The following is a 25,822-nucleotide window of genomic DNA, read 5'->3' as shown; positions in this document are numbered from 1 at the left end:
TCTTAAAATGTAAACAACTGGATAAATACCTTTGAACAAAGTAAAGCAACTCAACAGAGGGTCAGGACATTCTTTTCAAACAGACGAGGTATCTTTCAGCCTGTCGACACGAAGCGAGGGGCTGGATGAGAAGTGCACCCTCTGCAAGTTGTCAGTCAAACACGACAAGCAATCCTCTCCAGATCTGGTAACGGTGCTCCATGTGTGGATTGCCCCGCCAGCCCTACAAGGGACGCTGCCCTCCTTCAAAGGCCACCTTCCCAACAGCTTTTTACGATTACCCTTGGATCAAGGGTACTCAAGTATATAACAACAAACTCTCATAGAAGAGACAAGGCGGCCTTCTCTCTTGTTGCATAAGCTGTTGATAGAACCTCCTGCCTTCAGCCGATTTATGGGCCCCATCAATTGTCTCCCTTTCAGTCCCTGTAGCCAGTGTCACTTTACTGGAGAATCTCCCAGTCTCGCTCTGTTCTGGCACCTCTTTCTCCAAAGGATTTTCCAGACATAAAGTACTCCCTCTCTGCCCCGTACACAGAAAGGAAAAGAACGCATCACTGCCTGGCAGGTCATGTAGTTTAAGGAAGCCCGTGGTTAACACGAGTTAAGAGCAGGCAGTGCTGGGAACACTCAGCCAATCAGGCAGCAGCTGTGGAGAGAGAAATGGAATTCCATTTTCCTCTCTCCACAGTTGCTGCCTGACCTGCTGGCCTTTCAGATTCAGGTCAGGTGAGGTCCTGCCAGAGGAGGGTGTTCCAGAGCTGGGACGAGTTGAATCTGCAAGGTCAGTCATTCACACAATGGAGAACCTCATGCCAAACGAGACAGAGACTGGGGGAGGGGGGTCACTGTGAAAATCAGTTTATTTTTGGCTTTTCCTTACGATATAGTGGCCTGGTTGGTGCAGCGGTTAGTGCAACGCTGTTTTAGCACCAGTAACCAGGACAGGGGTTCAAATCCCAAGCTGTCTGAAAGGAGTTTGTATGTTCTGCCGTGCATGTGTGGATTTTCCCCAGGTTTCCTCCCAGCATTAAAATATCCCGAGAGTGTGATTGGGCAGCACGGCCTCGTGGGCTGAAAGGGCCTGTTATCGTGCTTGTCTAAATTTAAAATAGATATAAAGGATTTAGCATCGAGTCACGCGGCATGGAAACAGGCCTTTCTGCACAACTTGCCCCCGCGAACCAAAATCTCCAACCCACCCTCGCCCAAAGTGTCTAAGTTTGGCCCAAACCCATTCTATTCGTCTAATCTTTTCTCATTGCTCGCATCCTATTGGACGTGGCCAACTCCTCTCCTTGTACATCTGTCCCCATTGGCCACCAGTGAAGAAGGACACAGTGAAGGAAGGGTGTATAAACACCACCGTCAACTCCTGAAAGGTCAATGATGAAACAGAGCCAAAACAGTAGGGGGAGGGGAGCAGACTCTCTTGGTCATTACAAAGCTGCCAAGTTTCAAACAATTTGGATTGACAGAGAATCACAGAACATGACAAACAGCAGAAACGGGCCCTTCAGCCCATCTAATCTGCCCTGAACTGTTATTCTGCCTCATCCTATTGACTGCACCTGGTTCATAAACCAGCAAACCCCTCCCGTCTACGAACACAGACTGCAGCTGGGAAGAGTTATGTACCCAATCACATTAGTCACATTAATGTGAGCAGCATTAAACTGGGCAGGTAACTTCGGTAACTCTCCAGAGTTACTCGAGGCCTAAAACACTGGTTACCCTTTACTCCCTGGGGATGTTGTTGTTTCTCCAGCACAGATCAACTGAATGCTTGGAGAATTTTGTTTACAGCTGGGTACGGGAACTGCCCTACAGCTGGGTACGGGAACTGCCCTACAGCTGGGTACGGGAACTGCCCTACAGCTGGGAAAGGAAACTGCTCCACAGTTGGGTACAGGAACAGTCCTGCAGCTGGGTAAGGGAACTGCTCTGCCCACAACTGCAGGGAACTGTGAATGCAGCTCAGGTCATCACACAGACCAACCTCCCCTCCCATCAACTCCAATACATCTCCTCCTGCTCAGGAAAGAACCCACCCCATGCCAGTCTCCTTCACCCACTCCCCACCCCCACTTAAACAGACAGAAGATGCATCAGATTAAAAGAATCATCTTCCAGATTCCAGGACAGTTTTTTCCTGCTGTTTATCAGATTGTTTGATGGGCCTGGCACTGATAAACGATAATGCTCCTGTCCCGGTTTATCTGTGCTTTTCTCGATACTTTGATCTTTCTCTTAGTTACACTACTGTTACTGCACTCCCTGCTGTTCTTCAGTCAGTTTGCCTGGATACCACACAGAACGATTTTCACTCTATATCGTACATGCACAAATAATCAATTCAATCCCCACACCGTGGAAGCACTTCCATCAAAAGGACCAACATAATCCAAAGGTCCCTTTTTTTTTGGACATCAGGGTTAGCAGAGTGGCCAGCGCAATGCCCACTCAGTGCCAACGATTGGGACCGGGGTTCCAATTCCGCGCTGTCTATAAGGAGTGGGTTTCCACCCACCGTTCAAAACGTACTGGGGTTGTAAATTGGGTGCATGGGCTCATGGGCCGAAATGGCCTGTGACCGTGCTGTAGGTTTAAATGTAAAAGAAAATCGAGAACACAGGTCAGTGACACCTCTCCATGGAGAGCTTGGAATGGACAGCAACTGTTGGCTTTCAACACAAAGGCCATACCCTTTAGATTAATATTAATAATTCTTACCAACTCTCTTGTCTCTCTACAGCTGTGAATGTGAATAGAAACCTTAAGCAGGAGAGGAAATAGTGAGCTGACACTTCTACTGTTTCCTCACAGTCAGAAGGTCATGAGGAAAGTGAGCAAAACCGCAGAGCATGGCTGGGACCGTGGAATAACCCCCCCCCCCAGCAGTCAGCGCCGGTACATCGAGAGCATCAGCCCTCTCATCGTCTACTCTGGAGTTGTCCCTCCTCTATTCTCCTCTTCATCCCTGTTGACGCAGCAACCGCTGAAACGGATAATACCAGAAAGCGAGGCTTATTTTGGACAGTATTGAACCTACCCCTTTCTTGTCAATGGCCTTGCGCAGAAGCTTCACCACGTCATATCCCTCCACTCCACTCGCCTTGAAGCCTTTTGTCCAGGTGATCAGAACACTCTGACAGAGAAATTTTAAAAAACACGAGCTGAATATCTCAGAAGCTCTGCACCTGATGGCTGGGTAATTCATAAAGGGGACACGCACTGAAAACCAATATTATAAGATGGCATGAATAAATCTATAAATAAATGGAGCTTCTGGTAGTCCTGATGTGAGAGCTTCCAGAGCGGCCCCTGGTCTGGACTGAGTGAAGTCAGTGAATTGAGGGACTGCACGATCAAAAATACACCACGTACAGAGTTTCTGTTTGTTAATTGTCTGGTGTGTTAACTGAGCCAGTAAACATTCTGCACAATTTGGCTGGGGAGAAGATCAGTTGGAGCTTACGCTCACTACTCAATGTCTCATGCAGATGCCAACAACAGCTAGAATTGGGCTGGGATCTGCCACGGTTCAAAGTGCTTTCCAATTAACCAGTTGCTGTTCAAATCAAAAGCATCCTCCGCAATGATCATCGGATATTACCGGGGTCCCATCTTGCCCCGGACACATTCTCCTCTCCCAACAAGGAGAGAGGCCTGAGAGGCACCGTTTGGCTTTGCCTTCCTCCCTCCCACCCATCAGGCTCCTGAACGAGCCCACAGCATGCTGCCCTTGCTGGGTACGAATTGATCTTTTCTTTAATCGTGGCCATAATTTGTGCTCTTTACACAGCTGTACGGGTGTTAAACTGCTCGAAGAAACATCCTTTTCACTGAACAAGGCTTCATATGACAAATAAGCATTTTTTTAAAAAGAAATGACAACTACCAAACATAGAAATGTATTTATCAGCAGGCAGCTGGGTCATTAACCTTGTGAGCCCAGACCTTCAAAACCTAAATGTGTTTGCACTGTCTGCGTCCTTATCTTTTATGACCCAGATAACAATGGCCATATTACCTCCTGCAGCTTCCTTCTCCACCCCTCCCCTAGTATTACCTCCTACAGTTTGCTTCTCCCCCCCATATTACCTCCTGCAGCTTGCTTCTCCCCCCATATTACCTCCTGCAGCTTGCTTCTCCCCCCATATTACCTCCTGCAGCTTGCTTCTCCCCCCCATATTAACTCCTGCAGCTTGCTTCTCCCCCCATATTACCTCCTGCAGCTTGCTTCTCCCCCCCATATTACCTCCTGCAGCTTGCTTCTCCCCCCATATTACCTCCTGCAGCTTGCTTCTCCCCCCATATTACCTCCTGCAGCTTGCTTCTCCCCCCAATATTAACTCCTGCAGCTTGCTTCTCCCCCCATATTACCTCCTGTAGCTTGCTTCTCCCCCCATATTAACTCCTGCAGCTTGCTTCTCCCCCCATATTACCTCCTACAGCTTCCTTCTCCCCATATTACCTCCTACAGTTTGCTTCTCCCCCCATATGACCTCCTGCAGCTTGCTTCTCCCCCCATATTACCTCCTGCAGCTTGCTTCTCCCCCCATATTAACTCGTGCAGCTTGCTTCTCCCCCCATATTACCTCCTGTAGCTTGCTTCTCCCCCCCATATTAACTCCTGCAGCTTGCTTCTCCCCCCATATTACCTCCTGTAGCTTGCTTCTCCCCCCATATTAACTCCTGCAGCTTGCTTCTCCCCCCATATTACCTCCTGCAGCTTGCTTCTCCCCCCCATATTAACTCCTGCAGCTTGCTTCTCCCCCCATATTACCTCCTGTAGCTTCCTTCTCCCCGTATTACCTCCTGCAGCTTCCTTCTCCCCACCCCCGTATTACTTCCTGCAGCTTCCTTCTCACCCCCGAATTACCTCCTGCAGCTTCTTTCTCCACCCCCCGTATTACCTCCTACAGCTTCCTTCTACCCCACTTTGCTCCTTGCAAACCTCACACCATTTGCCTGCATCATTATACTACCAGTCTCACCTGATTTTAATTAGAAACGTGCACCATTGTAATTCAGACTCCACAAAGATGATGTTGTTGGGTTCTTGCATGACCAGTGGTTTTCAAACTTTTTCTTTCCACTCACATGACACCTTAAGTATTCCCTATGCCATGGGTGCTCTATGATTAGTAGAAGGGATTACTTAAGGTGGTCTGTGAGTGGAAGGAAAAAGGTTTGAAAACCACTGTTTTAATTGACCTAATGGACTCGTGATGTGCACGGTTTCATAACTCCAAAGGAAATGGGCCAATTACCATTTTTTTCAAGCAAAATTTCAGTAACAATCGGGTCCAGACCAGTGGTTCTCAACCTTCCCACCCACAGACCACTTTAAGCAACCCCTTACTAATCACAGAGCATTACTTGAAGGGGTGTGTGAGTGGAAAGAAAATGGTTGAAAACCACTGAAAAACTTTGAAAGAAAAAGTTTGAAAACCACTGCTGTAGACTTTATGATCAACTCATAATTCTCCCCAAAATATTTCATTATTTCCTTCAGCCTCGTCTTCGATGCATCAAAATTCACCCATATATTTGTATTAAATTTCAACAGACAGGACCAATTCACTAGACAATTCTTCCCCTTTACCAATCCAGCAGAGACAATGAATGACAAATTTATTTGTAATAGTATTCCTCACCCAGCAACAGATATGACTCACCCTGCACTTTGAACATGAACTACCCCCACCCCCCTACCGTTACACAGCCCCGCCCGAACAGCACTCACCTCATCCAGTTTACTTTGTCTGCAGGGAAAGGAGAAAGTGAATCCGAGTGGAAGCTTTTTTTCTTTTATTTCCTGCTTCTCCATGAAGTCTCCTAAACAGTCGGCAACATGTTCAAAAAGCTGAAGGCCAAAAGCATTTGACATACAGGTTAGAAAATCCTGCTCCAATCCCCATAGATGACAGCAAAAGAATATTCATTCAATGCATTCAACTACACTGGAAATATTAACATGGGTTATTCAGCCATGGGTCCAGCTGCCTTTCATTAAAGCATTTACCTGTTTTTAAAAATGAACGGTAAAAAGGAAATTAAATAACTATCATAGCCTCAGAATGTGACAGAGTTAAGTGCCATTGAAGGAGTCCAAAATGTATGGGTGGTTGGATCATTTAGAGACATTGTGAGGTTTGGTTCCTACATTGGTTTAACTGCTGTAGTTCATGGAAGTCACTCAGCCCAAGTCCACGCTGGCCATCAAGAACCCACCTCTCCTAATCTCACTTACCAGCACTTCCCTTTGGTGATGCTCATCTAAATACGTTTGAAGTGTTGGGGGGCATGCCAGCCTGCACAAATCATGCAGGCAGCGCCTTACAAAACTGGGTCAAAATAGTCAGATCCCTTCCAAACCTTTTACCTTTATAGACACCTCTGGGAAATAGGTACAGGAGCCTAAAGACGGGAGAACTCAGGGACAGCTTCTTCCCCGCTGTCATTCGATTACCGAAAGATCAATGAACCTTATTTGGACTTTTCCTGCACTTCTGATTTCCAATCTGCCTAATGTCTCCCGTTAGTTATAGAGGAATGAGCAGACCACTCCGTGACCAAAAAGAGTGAAGGTCACCTTTGTTCGACTGACCCACAAAAAGGGTTCTACTTGGAGAAGAAATACCTTGCTTGGATGGTGGCAGAGTGAGTGTCACTTGAGTTTGGCTGACCCATGAAAAAGGATCTGGCAGGTTTGTGAGCATAATTTGCTTCAGGTCCCCTACGCCAGAGAGGAGGGAAGTTTTGGTTGGGACTTGTCCAAAAAGGACATTTCATTGGAAGCACCTCAACAAGGATTTTGTGATTTAATCAACATTCTGTCACCTGCAGTCTCTGTGCCTACTTCATGAACTGCTAATTTCATCTAAATCCTGCATGTCACATCCATCTAAGGCCTGCGTGTCCCTTCCATCTAAGGCCTGCGTGTCCCTTCCATCTAAGGCCTGCGTGTCCCTTCCATCTAAGGCCTGCGTGTCCCTTCCATCTAAGGCCTGCGTGTCCCTTCCATCTAAGGCCTGCGTGTCCCTTCCATCTAAGGCCTGCGTGTCCCTTCCATCTAAGGCCTGCGTGTCCCTTCCATCTAAGGCCTGCGTGTCCCTTCCATCTAAGGCCTGCGTGTCCCTTCCATCTAAGGCCTGTGTGTCCCATTCATCTATACCCTGCGTGTCCCATCCATCTAAGGCCTGCGTGTCCCATCCATCTAAACCCTGGGTATCCCATCCATCTACACCCTGCGTGTCCCATCCATCTAAACCCTGGGTGTCCCATCCATCTACACCCTGCGTGTCCCATCCATCTATATCTTGCATGTCCCATCCATCTAAACCTGCGTGTCCCATCCATCTAAGGCCTGCGTGTCCCATCCATCTAAGGCCTGCGTGTCCCATCCATCTAAACCCTGGATGTCCCATCCATCTACACCCTGCGTGTCCCATCCATCTAAACCCTGGGTGTCCCATCCATCTACACCCTGCGTGTCCCATCCATCTATATCTTGCGTGTCCCATCCATCTAAACCCTGTGTGTCCCATTCATCCATACCCTGCATGTCCCATCCATCTAAAGCCAACGTGTCCCATCAATTTCAAGCCTAAGTGTCAACATTGGGACTCTCTGAAACTGAACATGGAACTGCCTTTCGAGAATTGGGCCTTGAGCTTTTGAGGCTTGGGTTATTCCACACACACACACACACCAGTATATTCGCACATAGTTGAGGTTAAGTTAGATAAGTATACATAAGTTAGTTATAATTAGAGAAAGTGTTATATTATGGTTTATTAATAAATAAAAATGTAATTTTAAATATAACACTGTCTGGGCTCATTTTTAATCGCTGCTGTCCGGTACGTAACACCTCCCTGGGAAGAGATTCTATCTCTGCCTCTCATAACTTTTAGAATCCTCTATCAGGTGCCTCAGCCTTTAATGTTCCAGAAAATAATCCAAGTTTGTTAACAGTCGTTGGCCTCATCAGCAGCAATGATGAGTCGCACCTACAGAGAAGAGGTGGAAAATCTCGTGGAATGGTGTGAGAATAACAACCTGAGCCTCAAGGAGATGATCGTGGACTTCAGGAGGACCAGGAACAACCCTCCACTACACATCAACATTTTTCTAGTAGAGAGAATAGAGAGCACCAAGTTCCTCGGAGTTCACTTACGTCTCCTCACTTGTCAGGAAAGTACGGTTGCTGCAGAGAAATGGATTGGAAGTCAATCTACAGGACCATAAGAGTGGCAGAGTGGATCACTGGAGTCTCTCCCTCCCCCCCACCAACCCAATTCCTCCAGATCTACCGGGATTGTTGTATGAAGAGGGCTGAAGAACAGCTTCTTCCCATGGACAGTGAGAATGCTGAACGACCAAAGGAACTGCTCACCCTGACCATCTGAGATTCATGAAGCAAAAATTATTTATTTATTTGTATAGATTAAATACTTGTCCTGCAAATGTATTGTTTGTCTGTATGTGTGTTATGTCTGCGTGTGTGTCTGTGTATTTTGCACTGAGGACTGGAGAACAATGTTTCATCGGGTTGTACTGGTACAATCAGATGACAATAAACTTGACTTACTCTCTTTATAGCTAAAATTCTCTCCAATCCAGGTTGTTATATAGTCAGGATTATGTGAACCGGGTAAGAATAGACCCTTCTGTAGTAACTGCGTGTCCCTTCCATCTAAGCCCACTGTGGGGCGTATATTTGTGTATATGTGTGGTTGTGAATAGTTCCCTGAGATGGTGGAAGACCTCAGTAATTAAAGTCTCTTCTATTATTTGAATCTTGCATCTCTAAGTTATTTAAGAAGCCTCCCAAGTAACACAGAGACATAGATGTCCTAATGAACCTCCCTGAATCCTCCACATCCTTCCTGTGAGGTGGCAATCAGAAACGCCCACACAATAATCCAAAAGTGGCCAGTGTTACTCTGCAACATGATTTGCCAACTTTTGTACTCAATGTCATGACTAATGAAGACAAGCATGTCCTCGGCCTTCTTCACTACCTTATCCTCATGTCACCACTTCGAGGGCACCTGCAGCCCAAGATACCTCTGTACATGAATATTCCCAAGGGTTCTGGGATTTACTCTATTCTTTTTTTTCTTGCATTTGGCCTCATACCTGTTCGGATTAAACTCTTTCTCTACCCAAATTTCCAACTGATTTGTATTCTCTGATAATTTTCATGCTATCCACCCCTCCGCCAACTTCGTGCCATCTCCACAAGTCCTAACCGTACGGACAACCTATATTTCTGAACAAATTATTAATACACATCACAAACAGAGGTCCCAGCACAGATCATCATGGATCACAGCTGGTCACAGATCTCCAATCAGAGAAACACCCCTCCACCCCCATTACATCCGACTTCCCAACTCACAGTGGATCTCATCTGGTTTATTCTTCTGGACCAGTCCACCATGAGGAACCAAATCCTTTACGAGTAGACCATGTAAATCTACATTACAAAATTATAGCGACTACTACCCCAGCCTCCAAATTATGAGATTCCTGCTGTCGATCCTATCCACATTCCTCACAAATTCATACAACTCCAACAAGTCCCACTCAGCCTCCTCAGCTCCACTGAAAACAAACCCAACCTATTCAGTGTCTCCTTACAACTGAAATGTTCCGTCCAAGGGCAACGTCCTGGCAAATCTCTGCAACCCTTCCAGTACAATTACAAGCAAGGCGACCAGAACCGTACGCAATAACTCATCCCTGGCCTAACCAATGAGTTATCATTCCTAAATTCTCTTGTGTTCTATACCTCATCTCAGACCGAATGCACCTTCTCTTCCTGCGATGGCCACACGAAAGATCCTGGGCATTATGAATAGGGTCTCTCTCTGTTCCCCAATATCCCTCAGTGTCCTGCCTTTACTACAGCTTCCAAAAGGGAGTGTGCTCACCAGGATTAACCCCGACCACCATGGATGTGGCCCTCCTACCAACTGAGAAATATCATCCTGCAGCCTGACAGGATGGGTGTGGTTGCACCAGAGACGATGCAGAGATTTACAAGGAAGTTGCTGGGACTGGAAAATCACAACCATCCAATAAGATCAAATAAGTACAGACTGTTCCCAACGAATCAGAGGAGGCTGATCCCATCTCTCACTCAGCCCCACTGCCCGGCCTCCTCCCCATAACCTTTCATACCCTGACTATTTAGATACCTATCAATCTCTGCCTTAAATATACACTGACCTCCGTCCACCTGTGGCAGCAAATTCCAGAGGTTCAGCACTCTGCTTTTCAAACAGGCGCCCTTCAATCCATTGGGGAGACTGGATGGAGACTCATTAAGCATCTTTGCTCTGCCTGCAGCACAGCAAGGACCTCCCAGTGACTAACCATTTTAATTCCACACACCCACTGCCAGACTGAAATGCCTTCCCTTGGCCTCATGCACCATCAAATCAAACCCACCCCTCAAATTAGCGCTGGCCTTATATTCCAGCTCAGAAATCTCCAACCAATGGCACCAATATCGACCAATTTCCATGACCCCCCCTCCTGGGTCTCTCTCTTCCCCCTCATCCTGTCTCCCTTCCTACAGCTCCCCACCCATTTCCCTTCCATCTCCCATCAGAGCCACCCTTCTTACCCCTCAGCCAGTGATCACATCTCGACTTCTTTCTCCTTCCCTCGCACCTACTGCCCCTTCCCTGTTAGCCTCTGCTCCCCATCCTCCTCCTCCCCACCTGTTTACTCAGGCGTCTTCCTGTTGTCCCAGATACCTGATGAAGGACTCGGATTTGAAACTTTGACTGTCTTTTACTTCCTACGGATGCTGGGTGACCTGCTAAACTTCTCCAGCATTTCTGCCCATTGAACAAGGAAAAGCTTTGCTTTAGGTGCTATCCAGGCAAGTCCACACGTACAGCAGGTAGTGCAAGAAGACAATTAAACTACAGCGTTGGGACTAGTGCTACAGAAAGCCATGCAGTGCAGGGTATAGAGAAAAAACACTTTTCCTGATGAGAGGCCCATTGAAGAGTCTGAGAGCAGCAGGGAAAAACTGTCCTTGAATCTGGAGGTTCGGGATTTCAACTTCAAAGAGACTGGCCTGCAATGGACTCCAAAATGTTGGCAGCTCTCCCGAGACAACAGGGGGCAGACACGCAGTCAATGGAGGGGAGGTTGCTTCATATTGTGGAACCGAAAGTCCTTGAAGAGCTATGGAAAGGGCCAAGGAAAGGTGGGGGGTAATAGAAGGGGCACAACGAAGGATGGAGAGTCTCCACTCCTGGATAATTTGTCAAGGGAAGGGTTATGTCATGTCGAGGTTCTCCAATATTTCAATCCAATGTTTAAATGAATTTAAACAAATAGAAGCAAACACACACCCGTGATCCACTGCCATGCATGATATCCTCCGGAGTAGCATAGATCTGAGATTCCATCTCCACTTTCTGCTGTCGCTCATGAGGCACTTTCACACGCAAAATTCGAAAATTGGACCCTCCTAAATCCAAAGCAAGGAAGTCTCCCTTCTCTGTAGTAAATAACAGGAGAGAGAAAGGTTGTTTAGTTAGAATGACTGCTGAATGTTGGAATTAATTCTCTCAATGGGTGTTCTAATTTGCTGTACTGTTACCAGGGAGAATGTAAACATTTATCCCACCAGTTCACGCGACCCCCTCCACCGGCTCAGTCATGAGGGTTCACTGCTCATGAGCTTCCTCCGATGACTCAAATTGAGGGGAAGTCCAACTTCAGCTAACAATGGTGATCCCCAACACTCCTGCAAACTGACACGCACCACCCCAGGCCCACCCACTCTGTCCCAGACCCACCCACTCCATCCCAGGCCCACCCACTCTGTCCAGGCCCACCCATGCCACTCCACGCCATCCCACTCTTGCCCCAGGCCTACCCACTCCGTCCCAGGCCCACCCACTCCGTCCCAGGCCCACCCACTCCGTCCCAGGCCCACCCACTCCGCCCCAGGCCCACCCACTCTGCCCCAGGCCCACCCACTCTGCCCCAGGCCCACCCACTCTGCCCCAGGCCCACCCACTCTGCCCCAGGCCCACCCACTCTGCCCCAGGACCACCCACTCTGCCCCAGAGAGCCACACTATGTCCCAGACCCACCCATGTCACTCTACACCCACACACTACATACCAGGCCCACCCATACCATCCCAGACCCACCCACTCCATCCCAGGCCTACCCACTCTGCCCCAGACTACCACACTACATCTCAGATTATCCCACTCCACCTCAGACCTACCAACTCCTCCCCACACTGGCCCACTAACTGCCCAGACTGTCCTCTCCCCTAGCCATACACACAACTCAAAGTTCTCCAGTCTCTGCCCAGACTTCTCCCATCACCCCCCCCTCCGACTCTACCCAGACTTCTCTCACCACCCCCCCACCCCCAGATTCCCCCACTCCTAGCCCAGGCCCCTCCTCATTCCTCACCAACATCTCCCCTAATCGTCACCCCAGTCCGTCCACCTTACTGCCAGACAGCACAACCTTTGGTCTACTCTCACAGACACCTCTGCCCTCAACCCCAGATCCCACCGCCCTCAGTCCCAGATCAAGACAGGCAGCAGGATATTCGGGAAGGTGACATGGGTGTGGGAGAGATAAGAAACACATCAGACCTGCTGACCACACAGGACACTGCAGGTGTTGGAATCTGAAGCTACTCTCCGAGGGCCAACTGTCAGAAACCAGCGTAAACTCAGCGGTCTGAAAGGTCGTCAATCGTGCAAGGATTAAAAAAAAGGAAGTTATGAAAATCAGCAGTCAAGTGACCATGTGGATTTTCCCATCTTATGCAGAAGGAAAAAATGTCAGGTTTCTTTTAAAATGCCAGTTAATGGGTTTAAATTCAGAATCAAAATTTATTGACATGAACAAGTCACGAAATTTGTTGTTTTGCTGTAGCAAAACATTCAAATAAACTACCTTACAAAAACAAATAAAAATAGGTCACGAAAAGTCAAAAAAAGGCTGTGTCTTTGGTTCATTTAAACTTCGACACACAGCACAGTAACAGGTCCTTCCAGCCCGCGAGCCCACACCACCCAAATATACCCATGTGACCAATTAACCAGCAAAATCCACATGATTTTGGAACATAGGGGAGGAACCGGAGTGCTCGGAGGAAACACACGCAGCAGATTTAAACGTGGGTCAACGATGCTGTAATAGCATGGCTGTACCCCATTCGTGCAATATCCCTAGTGTAACGTTCTCACATTGGGCTGGTGGCACTCGGCCAAAAGACCACATGAACTGAAGTAGTGCTGGGTAAACCCAGGGGTGAACCCGCCGGTTGGGAGCGGGGCAGGGAAGGGTGCATGGGTGCACAGGCTCAAGTTTGCTGTCACGTGTACGAAGCTATTTTACAGGCTTCCCAACAAGTCATCTCGTACACAAAGTTCAGCAACTAAATCATAGTGTGACAGTGTAAATCCACAGGGCCGCTTTTAATTACATGGGAGAGACAGATATGATGTGCACAATGGCAGTGCCATCTCACTGCCTCTACACAATGCCCTGGACAGCAAGGATGCTACATCAGGATGCTCTTTATCGACTACAGTTCAACATTTAACACCATCATCCCCTCAAAACCAATCAGCAAACTCCAGGACCTGGGACTCAAGACCCCACTATGTAATTGGATCATGGATTTCCTCACCACCAGACCACAATCAGTGAGGATTGGTCAGAACATCTCCACCATAATCAGTGAGGATTGGTAAGAACTTCTCCACAATCTCCATCAGTACCAGAGCATCATAGGCCTGTGTTCTTAGCCCCCTGCTCTACTCACTTTACACCTACAACCATAACACCATCTACAAATTTGTCAGCAATACCACGGTAGTGGGTTGTACAAAGGAAGGGGATGAGTCAGTGTTGAGGATGGAGATTGAAAACATGGCTGAATGGTGCACCAACAACAACATCACACTCAATATCACCAAAACTAAGGACTTCAAGAAGGGAAAACAAGGTGTGAACATCCAATGATCACTGGGGGATCAGAGGTGGAGCAAATTTAGGTTCTCTTGAGTGACTATCTTGGAGAATCTTTCCTGGACCCAACACACCAATGACATCGTGGAAAAAGTACATCAGCACCTCTACTTCCTCAGGAGTTTGTAGAGGTTTGGTATGACACCCGAAACCCTGGCAAATTTCTAGAGGTGTGGTGGAAAGTGTGTTGACCAATTGCATCACAGTCTGGTATGGGGACACTAATACCCCTGAGCGTAAAGCCCTGAAAAAGGTAGTGGACTCAGCCCAGGACATCAGAGGAAAAACTCTCCCCACTATTGAGAACATCTACATGGAGCGCTGCTGTTGGAGGGCAGCAACAATCATCAAAGACCCTCACCACCCAGCACACGCTCTGTTCTCACTGCTGCCATCAGGAAAGAGGTCTAGGTGCCATAAGACTCGCACCAGCAGATTCAGGAACAGCTGCTCCCCCTCCACCATCAGATTCCTCAACAACAAACTCAATCAGAGACTCATTTAAGGACACTTACTTGTGCACTTTATTGATTTTCTTTGTTCTCTCTGTATTGCAGTTTGTTTACATTTGTTATCGGTTTACATTTATTTTATTTGTTTACACTGTGTAGTTTATTTTTTGCTCTACCAATTAGTGGTAATTCTGCCATGCATGCAGGAAGGAGGAATCTCAGGGCTGTATGTGATATCACGTATGTTCTCTGACAATAAATCTGAAATCTGACAGTGATGTTGCAATTAACAAAGCCAAAGTTGTTTGAGGAAATTGCAGTCCTATTTGGGGGTGGCATGGTTAGTGTAGTGGTTCGTGGGACCAGGGTTCGAATCCCGCACTGTCTATAAGGAGTTTGTACATTCTCCCAGTGTCTGCCTGGGTTTTCCCTAGGGGCTCCGGTTTCCTCCCATCGTTCAAATTGTCCTGGGGGTTGTAGGTCAATTGGGTGTAATTGGGCGGCATGGGCTTGTGGGCTGAAAGGGCCTGTTATCGTGCTGTATGTCTAAATTTACAATTTAAATGTAAAATTTGTTGCAAGCTCCTCAACTTAACTTGGCCTGGCCTTGCATACACCAACACCTGCCTCAAATAACCTGCATGTGGAATGCTACCCTCAAGTGTTTTGAGAGAGACTGGAGTAAATGTTGGTCTGGTCTGAAGCAGGACAGTGAAAGAAAATCAAAATGGTCAAGGTATTGTCATACAGTATAAAAGCTTCGTTGGGCCTGCTATCCAGTCAGACCAGATGCAGCAGGTAATAGGCAAGTGCAGGCAATAGTGTTGCAAGTGGCGAATGGTGCAGGATGGGGAATAAAACAAAAACGGTGCAGGGAGTGGAGAAAAGTCATTAATTTGGAGAAAAGTGCAGCTTGGACTCTAAATCCTAGCCAATCTGCCGAAGTCCAAGTGAACCAAAGACCTCAGGCCCAAAACATTGGTTCCCCTTTACTTACTGAGGATGCTGCGTGACCTGCTGAACTCTTCCAGTGTGTTTGTGTGCTGTGTTCGACCCCAGCATCTACAGATTTTCTCATTCAACAAGTAAAGCAGACAGCCCGGTGACAGGTAATTTAAAAAAAAAAACTTAGGTCTGCTGGCTTCCTCCAATCACGTGGACATAGCTGGCTTCAGCCATTGGAGGGATTTACAACAACCAACCCCTTCTGATCAGCACCTGCTGCCGACATCCAGAGTGCACCACAGCACCCTCCCAGAGACACCCAATTTCGTCGTGCGAGCCCACAGTGCTGGGAATCGTTGTGCGTGGATGACTGTCAGTGATAATGAGGAAAGGCAGTCAGGCAGGTACAGCAAAGATTACAGTTGCTGGAATCTTGAGCAAACAAAGAATTGCTGGAGGGACGCAGTAGATCAGACAGTGTCCGTGGGTGAAAATGGTCAACACTTCATGCCGGGTCCATTAGGTGGTTTACGGAGTTCAAGGCAGTTCTTGAAATTCTTTGTGAGCCAGTGAAAAAGTAATGGAGAGAGGACCCAAGGCTATTAACCTAGAGAGTTATTTGCAAGCACCTCCCATGCCACTTGCTGCCACACGGGGAATGCCAGTAATCTGAAATATGCCAAAACACAAATAAAAATGTCCTGTGCACAACCTATGCTTTGAAAAAAACTGAAGCAGCAAAATCTACATTGCAGTGCCTGCAAAAAAGTTGTGGATCGTGGGTAGTATGAAATTAATCAAGTCGAACTTGTGCCTCCTTGCTGCTTCATTTCCGACAACGTGCCCTTGAGCAAGGATAAAATACTCAGCACACAGCACTCAAAAGAGTCCGGCAACAATTATCTGCAAAAGTAACCATGCAAAGGAGAAGTGTTTCAGTTATTAATTTGACAGCCCACTTCAGGAAACTATTGGCAACAGTCATTTTAAATGCATCAGTCTGTCTGAGATTGAAAGAGAACAAACATTGAGTTGCTTGACCTCTGGAAAGCTCTGTTGGGCCTGTTTTTCCTCAACCATCGCTGTGTGCAGTGAGGTGAGGGGAGTCTGAAGCCCCAAGGGGCATCCAGGGAGAATCTGTCCGAACTTGATTCGAATGTCTAGGTTAGGTGTGAAGCTGCAAATGGGCACTGCGAATCTGGCAGCAACCGCAAGGAGCATACCGAGATGGAGCATTCAGAGGGTTCCAACTTTCCATCTAATTCATCTAGTGCTGCACTGACTGTATTAACATGAGGAGAAGGGTGCCGAGCAGTGCTCCCAGGACACATGGAGCAATTTGGCAGGCGTTTGCAGAAATGCTAGCGAAGACCATGGAGAAACACCCAACCTGCAGAGGCTGAAAACCTTGAGCAAAGAGATGGTGGAGGGAGTGGGTGAGGCAGCGCCCACCAAAGGGTCAGGTAATGATTTGGATGGAGACCCACGATCCCGACCCAAAGCGTGGACCAACCCTTTATCCCCAGTGGACTCTCTCCAGTTTCTCTTTGATCACCTGCCATAGAGACCGCATTTTCTTTTAAAACACGCACTCAATTCTTTCCTGTTCCTCCTGTGCCAACAATGTTCTGATATTTCTAGATTTCCCCACCCCCCCCAACAAATCGAGTGGCCCATCATTTGGGAAGGTGATGCTCCTTTAAATTCATTCTCCCACAGGAAAGGATTACACCAATCCTGTCTGTCCACTGACAACTGGTTTCATCTTCCACCTCCTTCAGCGTCTGAGGCACAACGCCCAATCCTCTATTGAACTTCTCCCAATGCACCGTGGATGGTGTACTGTCTGGTTACATCGTGGCTTGGTTTGTAAATTTAAGTGCCTAGGAACACAGAAGGCTGCAGAGAGTGGCCTCCGATAGCTCAGTGGTTAGAGCACTGATCTTGTAAACCAGGGGGTCGCGAGTTTGTCCCTTGCTGGGGCCTCATTTCTGCTGGACAAAGTGGCGACTCCCTGTGTTCCTTAGGGTAGACAAACTTAAAGAATTTCATGTATGTTACATTCGAAATGTAGTATTACATGACACTAATGGAACCTTTAGCCAAGCCAATCAAGGGCACTGAGCTCCCGTCCACTGAAAACATTTAAGTGAGGCAGCAAAAGATCCCCCCCACAATACTCTGCTCATAACCTCTTCTCACTGCTACCTCCAGGCAGAAGGTACAGAAGCCTGAAAAACAACCCCTCTACATTCAAGATCAGAGATTTTTCCATTAGCTCTCAGGCTCTTCAACCTCCCATTATTGCCCTATCTACAAGGTCTCTCAGCACTATTGTAAACTCTTTTTTTGCACTAACAAGTGTGAATATTTATCCATCCTTATATATATATATTACTTTGTTGTCTCATGTGGGGCAGCACGGTTAGCGAATGCTGTTACAGTGAAGTGATCGAGACCGGGGTTCAAATCCCGTGCTGTCTATTTGTTCAACCTGTGTCTGCAAGGGTTTTCCCCGGGGGCTCCAGTTTCCTCTCACTGTTCAAAATGTACGAGGGCTATAGATTAATTGGGTGCAAGTTGGACGGCACGGACTGGTGGGCCAGAATGGCCTGTTACCGTGCTGGATGTCTATTTTATTTAATTTATACTTCACATTTGTTTGTCCATTTTACTGATGTGTGTAACTGCAGCAGCATTTTTACTGCATTTGTACATCATTCTATGTAATGATAATAAACACTTGTCTTACTATCATGATCTGGCTTCTAATTCAAATCTCACAGAGAAAGGACTGTTATCTCTGTCCCCACCAACTTCTACTCCAGCTATTGTGGAACTTCGACACATTACACCCCCGCACGTAAAGAATTTGCAAGCTTGTCCACCTCTGTCCAATCAGGTGCCATGATAATGGACCGACGACTGGACGGAGCAATCGCCCTCCTAACAAGTCTCCCACGTCAAAGCCGCACACCAGGTGAGGGAAACCTCAGTAACAGAAAGCATTCAGGACTACGGAAAGCGCAGATGCCAAGGAGGGCAACGATCCAAAGCTGATGAAGGAGAGAGTCGGAGGAATACAAAGGAGAGGTGCGGGGCAGGGTTTTGTTCTCGCCAACCCCACACGGAGTGGCAGGATTGTGGAGCAGCTGCCAGGAGTCATGCTAAAAATAAATACGCTAGCATTCAAGAAGCTGTCACAGAAATAGGCAGAACGGAGGGATATGGATCACTGGCAGGCAACAGAGATTTAGTTTAACTTGGCTCCATGTTCAAGGCAGACATTACGAGCCGAAGGGTCTGTTCCGTTCTGATCTACTCCCAGGCCGCATCCCAAAATGTCCTGTTCTGACACAACCCTCTCTAACAGTGCATTTGAAGGGACCAGTTCTACCTGCTGGGGTTCAACAAGAAGCCTGCAGATGCTGGAGAACTGCAGCCACGCACGAAGGCGCTGGAGGAATTCAGCAGCATCCACAGAAAGCAGGTAGGCAGTCAACGTTTCAGGTCTGAGCCCTTCCCTACCCAGGAAGGGGGAGAAGCACATGCTGTCCGGTGACAGGTGAATGCCAGTGGGGTGGGGAGGGGGGGAGGGGGGGGAGAAAGGAAGGAGCAAAGAAGAGTGAAGAAGTGAGAGGGGAGGGGGAAGAGGGCTGAGAAAGCTGCTCTGTAATTGATGAAGGAAGGGAATGGGAGCTGGAGGAAGAAAGATGTGGTGACAGGCTGGAGAGATGGAAAGGGGTCATAGGGACAAGGGAAGGTGGGGGGGGACAAACTAGAAAGGGAAGAGAGTATCCATTTCTTGTGAGCCAGTCTGTGCCACAGATTAGCCCAATATTAAAAATAAATGCGGGAATGCTCAGGTTGGTCTGGACCCAAGTAACCAATCAGGCATCACCCAGACCAACTTCTTCTCCATCATCCCCGTCTATCGCTAAAGAACCCGTCCCACCCTGGTCACACTGTCCTCCCCACTCCTGTCTGGTCAGTGGAAGATGCACGAACTTGGAAACAGAAACCTGCAGATTTGCGGACAGTGTCTTTCCTGATGTTATCAGGCCCTTGAAGCGGGAAAAGCTACCGGCCACCATCATGTCAACCTTCTACAGGAGCTCTATCCAGAGCTTCCTGGCTGGCTGCATCACAATGTGGTACGTTTGCTGCAGAGAAGTGGATCGGAGGTCAATCCACAGGACCATAAGAGTGGCAGAGAGGATCACTGGAGTCTCCCCCCCACCCCCATCGATGTGATCTACGGGGATCATTGTCTGAAAAGGGCGCTCAAAATCATTGAGAACCCCTTCCACCTTGCACACAGCATCTTTCAGCTGATCCCGTCGGGGAAGAGATCCAGAGCCAGCACCACCAGGCTGAGGAACAGCTTCTTCTCACGGGCAGTGAGAACACTGAACAACCAAAGGAACTGCTCACATTGACCATCCAAGACTCTCATATTCATGAAATGCAATTTATTTATTTATTTGTATAGTTGAATATGTCCTGAATGTGTACTGTTTGTCTGTATGTGTGTTATGTCTGGTTGTGTGTCTGCAAGTTTTGCATTGAGGACCGGAGAACAGTGTTTTGTCAGGTTGTACATGTGCAGATGAAAATAAATTTGACTGCTCCTCATTGGTAAATGGAGCCCGCACACCGTTTTAAACGGTGCCTTTCTCTATATCCTGCACTATTTGACATATTGTAACACCTATTTTATCATTTGTAATTATTGCCATATCTGCTTTATGAATTTGACTCACCAGGCTAGCACGCAAAATTAAGCTTTTTACTGCACTTGAGTACACAATAACCATTTCAATTCACATTCACCGCCCTGCATTGTTACAAGTGATCATCAACAATTCCATTCCACAAGAAAGCAACACCAGCCAGTGACCAATCTTCAGGATGGAGAACGTTCATAATCAAAGTGGCAGAGAGTGGGTGGGGTGAACAGAAGAGAGCACTGCCACAGGGTGGAGAGCAAGTGAGGCTGAAAGTGGCTTTGGTGCTCGCCAAGACAGGGGCAGCGGGTGCTTGCTAATTGCAGTGGATATGCCTAGAGGAGCTGCAAAAAGAGGATGAATGCTCTCACACTGATGAATGGGAGGTTGGTGCCTGTGAAGGACTTGACAAGGTTTGACCCTCTCTGCAACCTTCTGTGCTCTTGGGCACTCGGGTTTTCAAACCAGGCCACGAGGTAACCAGTCAGGATACTCTCCACAGTGCCCTGTACAAGGTTGGTAAGAGTATTTGATTCTGACTCGCCTGAATCTCCCCAGACTCCTCAGAAGCAGTGGAGCCTTCTTCCTGGTTAAACTTGATGTGCTGGCTCCAGGAGGGGTCCTCTGGACTCTAGCAATTTGAAGCTGCTAACCCTTTCCATCAATGCAGTCTGGTGTGTAGGGGAGTCACATGATGTTAGTGGCTGGTGGGGTGGAAACAGCCCCCTCAGAGAAAAGGAAAAAAAACTGAAAAAGCAGAGCACAATAAACATAAAATACAGGAAGAGAAAGATAAAGTTTTACAGAGAAGAGACAGAAGATGGCACCCAAAAGAGAAAAAAAGTTAGAATAACAGAGAAATGGGAAGAAGGAAAATCACTGGAGAAGAAAGAAGGCCTTACCTGCACATCGGAGCAGAGAGCCACCATGGAGAGGAGCGGCCGATCTCTGGTGTTGGTGAGTCCCCAGAGGAGCGGTGTCCTCCCGACCGGCGGACTCCAAAAATGGCTCCCAGAGCCAAGAGGTGCGCAAATGCGCATGCGCGAAGAGTTGCGCATGCGCAGTGCGCAAGTAAAAGAAAAGGTTAACGTCGACAGGAGGGGGACTCAGCTGAGAAGCAGCCAGTATCGGGGCGTTCGGCTAGGGGAAGTAAACAAGAAAGAAGAAGAGTGGTGAGAAAGAGAATGAAGGGGTGGAAGAGGGTGAGCGGCAACGGGGCAACCGACAGGGGGACGACCTGCGGCAGGGGGCCCAGCAGCGGGTCGACCTGCAGCGGGAGGCCTAACAGCAGGAGACACTGCAGCTGGAGGCCCAGCAAGGATACAGAAGTGGCTCACCAGAGAAGGATGAAGATACACATATACAGAGAAGAGAAGATGACACAGACATAAATATAGACACAGAAGAAGACCAAGAATTTCAAAGGAAAGAAGAAGGTAAAATAGAAGGACAAAGTTTAAATAAAGCCTTTTTCGAAGAACAAATGAGGTCATTAAAATAATTCAGTTCAATCAAAAGAAAAATGAAAAGAGCTGAAGACAGAATGCAAAGAGTTGGTCATGACTGAAATAGGGAAAAGAGTAGAAAATGTGGAGGAACGAGAAGCTGCTGTATAAATGGAGATAAATGATTTAATAGGGAAGTTGGAAGAGAGCAAAAAAAAATTATAGAGACACAAGATTTATTGTCCCAAAAAACTGACGTATTGGAAAACTACAGTAGGCGAAACAGCATAAAAATAGTTGGCCTGAAAGAAGGCAAAGAAGGGTCAGATATGAAGGAATTTATAAAAGGATGGATCCCGAAGGTGCTGGGAACGACAGATTCACATGAAGAAATAGAAATCGAAAGGGCGCATAGAGCGCTAGTACCAAAACCGCCACCACATCAAAAACCAAGATCCATATTGGTAAAATTTCTAAGATATACAACAAGAGAAAACATACTGGAGCAGGCAAGAAAGAAGGTTAGAGAAGACAATAAGCCGTTGGAATACAAGGGACAAAAGAAGAGGAAGGAATTAAACATGGCGAAAACAATCTTATGGAAGAAATGGTATAACTTTATATTAAGACATCCAGCAGTACTCAAAGTATTCATTCCTGGGGAACGGAAAAGACTGCTCTCGGACTCAAAGAAAGTCCAAGAATATGCTGAACATTTGCAGGACAGGAGAATAGAGGAGGAGGAGTGACAAGAATGATGACCGGCAAGAAAATATACAAAAATATGTAAAAATATAAAGTAAAGATAAAGATTTAAAGATGGATAAGAGAAAGGGAAGAAGGGAAAAAAAGAGAGCTTTGTTATAAGTATAGGTAAATAATGTTCTCGGGGGGGCGGAGAGAATAAGGGTCACTGCGAAATCGGTTGACGCTTGCGAATGTTCGGAAACCGAATGGAAAGGGGTGTTGTGGTTGCCGTCAAGGGACAGGAGGCAATCCAAGGAGGAGAGGTTCATTGGGGTTAAAGGGTTATTGCTTGTGGGGATTGTTGGGGTATTTCATGTCTTAAATGAGTTGTCATATATTGAGATTAAAAAGGAAAACAATAAAACAGTAATGGAAAAAAGGGATGGAAGTGGTGAAGAGGCAGAAAAGAAGTGAAAATAAAGATATAAGATGGCCACGTTGAACTATATGACTATAAACATTTATGGAATATATAACCAAGTTTAAGTGTATCCCATTGGAAAACAAAATCACATATAATTTCAAAGACAAAGTTACAATGTTATATGGAACATATCAGAAAGAGCAGGCCTTGGACCACCACCACCTGAAATGATAAAAAGATAAACACAATCAGATTTAATGTGAATAAGTAGATGGTACGTCTTTTTTGTTTGTATTCCTTTTGTATAAAGATATTGTTTTATTGTATTTTATATGTCCAATATTTACTGTTTTTGAAGGTGGAAGGGAAAGATGGGGGGGAAAAAAGAGAAAATGTCACTGTGAATATTTAAAAAGATGCATCTGTAAATATATTGGTTGATATGGTTCATAGTGCGATAAATAAAGAATTACAAAAAAAAAATGCAGTCTGGTGTGTCATCTCTCACCCACCTTTTCCAAAAATCTTTCTGGCATTGACTGTTGTTTTGTTGTTCAAACATCTTCAGTACCTCATGTTCAAGTGTATTATCACATGTAGTGAGGTAGGAGAAACCAGGTTTTCCATTTCTATCCTGTATTCTGAGTCATTATTTCTCATTATTCAGGCAACAATGGTGGAGCGTATTCGTCAAACAGAGACTCAATAAATTCCCCTGAATAACCATCTTCCTTCAGTGGCCTGGGGTCTCCCTCACAGGAAATCAACAATGTTATGGGAACCCACACAGCTCCAATCACTCTCTCTCGTGCCCACACAACACAAACACACACCCACAGACACGCACACACCCACAGACACGCACACACCCACAGACACGCACACACCCACAGACACGCACACACCCACAGACACGCACACACCCACAGACACGCACACACCCACAGACACGCACACACCCACAGACACGCACACACCCACAGACACGCACACACCCACAGACACGCACACACCCACAGACACGCACACACCCACAGACACGCACACACCCACAGACACGCACACACCCACAGACACGCACACACCCACAGACACGCACACACCCACAGACACGCACACACCCACAGACACGCACACACCCACAGACACGCACACACCCACAGACACGCACACACCCACAGACACGCACACACCCACAGACACGCACACACCCACAGACACGCACACACCCACAGACACGCACACACCCACAGACACGCACACACCCACAGACACGCACACACCCACAGACACGCACACACCCACAGACACGCACACACCCACAGACACGCACACACCCACAGACACGCACACACCCACAGACACGCACACACCCACAGACACGCACACACCCACAGACACGCACACACCCACAGTATTAGCATTGCTTCCTGGTTTCAAACACCCTCAGTACCTCATGTTCGAGTGTATTATCACATGTAGTGAAGTAGGAGGAGAAACCTTGCTTTGTGACCAGTTAGTTAAGCTGGTAAACCCATAAGCAAGTAAAAACCTTGTACAATGTGCAGTTACAGAATGAGATCAATTAGAACCTTGTTTATCAGCCTGAGGTTTTTCAGAAGCCTGACAACAACAGGAAAGAGACTGTCCTCAGATCTGCTGGTGAATCATCTCACACCTGTGAATCTTTTCCTGAAGTGGGGGGGAGAGGAGAAGGGAGTGTGGTGAAGGCAGGATGAGTCCTTTAATGTGCTGGCCGGTATTTTGGGGCAGTGGGAAGCGTTGACAGAGCCCACGGAGGGGGTTTTCTGCAACAGACAAGATACACCTGCAGATGATGTTGAGGGATGCAGGCAATGTGCTGAGGTTCCTCAGACTTCTCACTCCCTGCCCATCACCACCCTGCCCTCATGTTCATACAGTCCGTTCACTTCCATTCCTTATCTCCACCTCAAGGCACCACCAGCCGCCGCCAATCTCCTGATGACGACGGGTTCCTTTGCCAGACCTCAGCCCTCCCCACATCTAATCATGGCCACTTTCCATTGTCCAACTTCCCAAGCTCCTTTGGGGTCTGTGCCGACCACAACATCTTTCATGGCAGATGTCACTCTGAGACCCTGCCGTTCCCTCCACCGTGGTTCTTCTCTGCTCTCCATCATGGCAGAGCATGGAGTGGATTCTCCAACCCACCACTCTCCTCATTTTACATATGACAGTGCGGCAGAGGAATGGGCCCCTTGGGCCCACTGTGCTGTGCCGGCCTTGATGCCAATCTAAACTAAACCCGTTCCCTATCCTCCACCCCTCCTTTTCTAAGGCGTTAAACAAGAAAGTTTGCAGATACTAAGGTTGAGAGCAGTACACAAACATGGTGCAGAAACAGCAGGTCCAGGTAGAGTAAAAGGGCAGCCAGCCTGTATTTGCCTATTCCTGTTGATGGGTCCAGGCCTGAAACGACGGTTAACTTTACTTCTTACACATGCTGCACAACCTGCTGAGTTCTCCAGCACGTCTGCGTATTGTACTGTTTGTGTCTGTCGAAATGTCCCTTAAACATTGCCATCGTACCTGCTTCCACAACCTCTCTGACAGAACCTTCCAACCACCCTCTGTGTGCAAAATGTGCCTTGTCAATCTCCTTTGAAATCCCCTCTTTTCCTGAGCCATGTTGTACACACCCCAGGATAAGGGCTCTTCGTTGTCTGCTCCATCTACCCCACCCATTAATTTCCCAGTATTTATATCAGGTCGCCTTTCTGTAGTGATCAATAAATACAACACCTTGGAGAGGGGCAAAAAGTACATTTTAATGCAAAAATACAGCAGACCTTTCTGGCCCACGAGCCCAAGCTGCCCATGTGACCAATTAACCCACTATTCCCCCCCTCCCCCCCGTACATGTTGGAACTTGGGAGAAACTGCAGCACCCAGAAAAACCCCTCGTGGACGGGGAGAAGGTTGAAACCCCTCACCAAGAGTGCCGATTCGAACCCTTTGCGCTCTCCGTGCTGCCCCTGAATGAGGAGGAGGTGGGCCTCTCCTCTCCATTCAGCATCCCTCCTCCACAACCCCTCCTCCACAACCCCTCCT

At 47.4% G+C, this 25,822-nt stretch overlaps 1 protein-coding gene across 2 annotated transcripts in view; it reads right to left on the bottom strand.

Moving 5' to 3' along the window:
* Positions 1-25,822, bottom strand: part of hk1 (hexokinase 1) — a 107,293-nt gene that overhangs the window by 70,871 nt on the left and 10,600 nt on the right. Inside the window, exons 2-5 of one of the 2 annotated variants that reach the window (XM_069900858.1) lie at positions 12,663-12,750; positions 11,391-11,539; positions 5,753-5,872; positions 3,053-3,148 (exon numbers count right to left, since the gene is read on the bottom strand). In XM_069900858.1, the coding sequence (XP_069756959.1) occupies positions 3,053-3,148; positions 5,753-5,872; positions 11,391-11,539; positions 12,663-12,750 (453 nt within the window). The remainder of the gene's footprint in view (positions 1-3,052; positions 3,149-5,752; positions 5,873-11,390; positions 11,540-12,662; positions 12,751-25,822) is intronic. The other variant, XM_069900857.1, reaches the window with a different exon arrangement.

The sequence above is a fragment of the Narcine bancroftii genome, chromosome 10 (genome assembly GCF_036971445.1).
Source record: "Narcine bancroftii isolate sNarBan1 chromosome 10, sNarBan1.hap1, whole genome shotgun sequence".
NCBI classification, from domain to species: domain Eukaryota; kingdom Metazoa; phylum Chordata; class Chondrichthyes; order Torpediniformes; family Narcinidae; genus Narcine; species Narcine bancroftii.
This window is presented reverse-complemented; position numbering and strand designations above follow the sequence as displayed.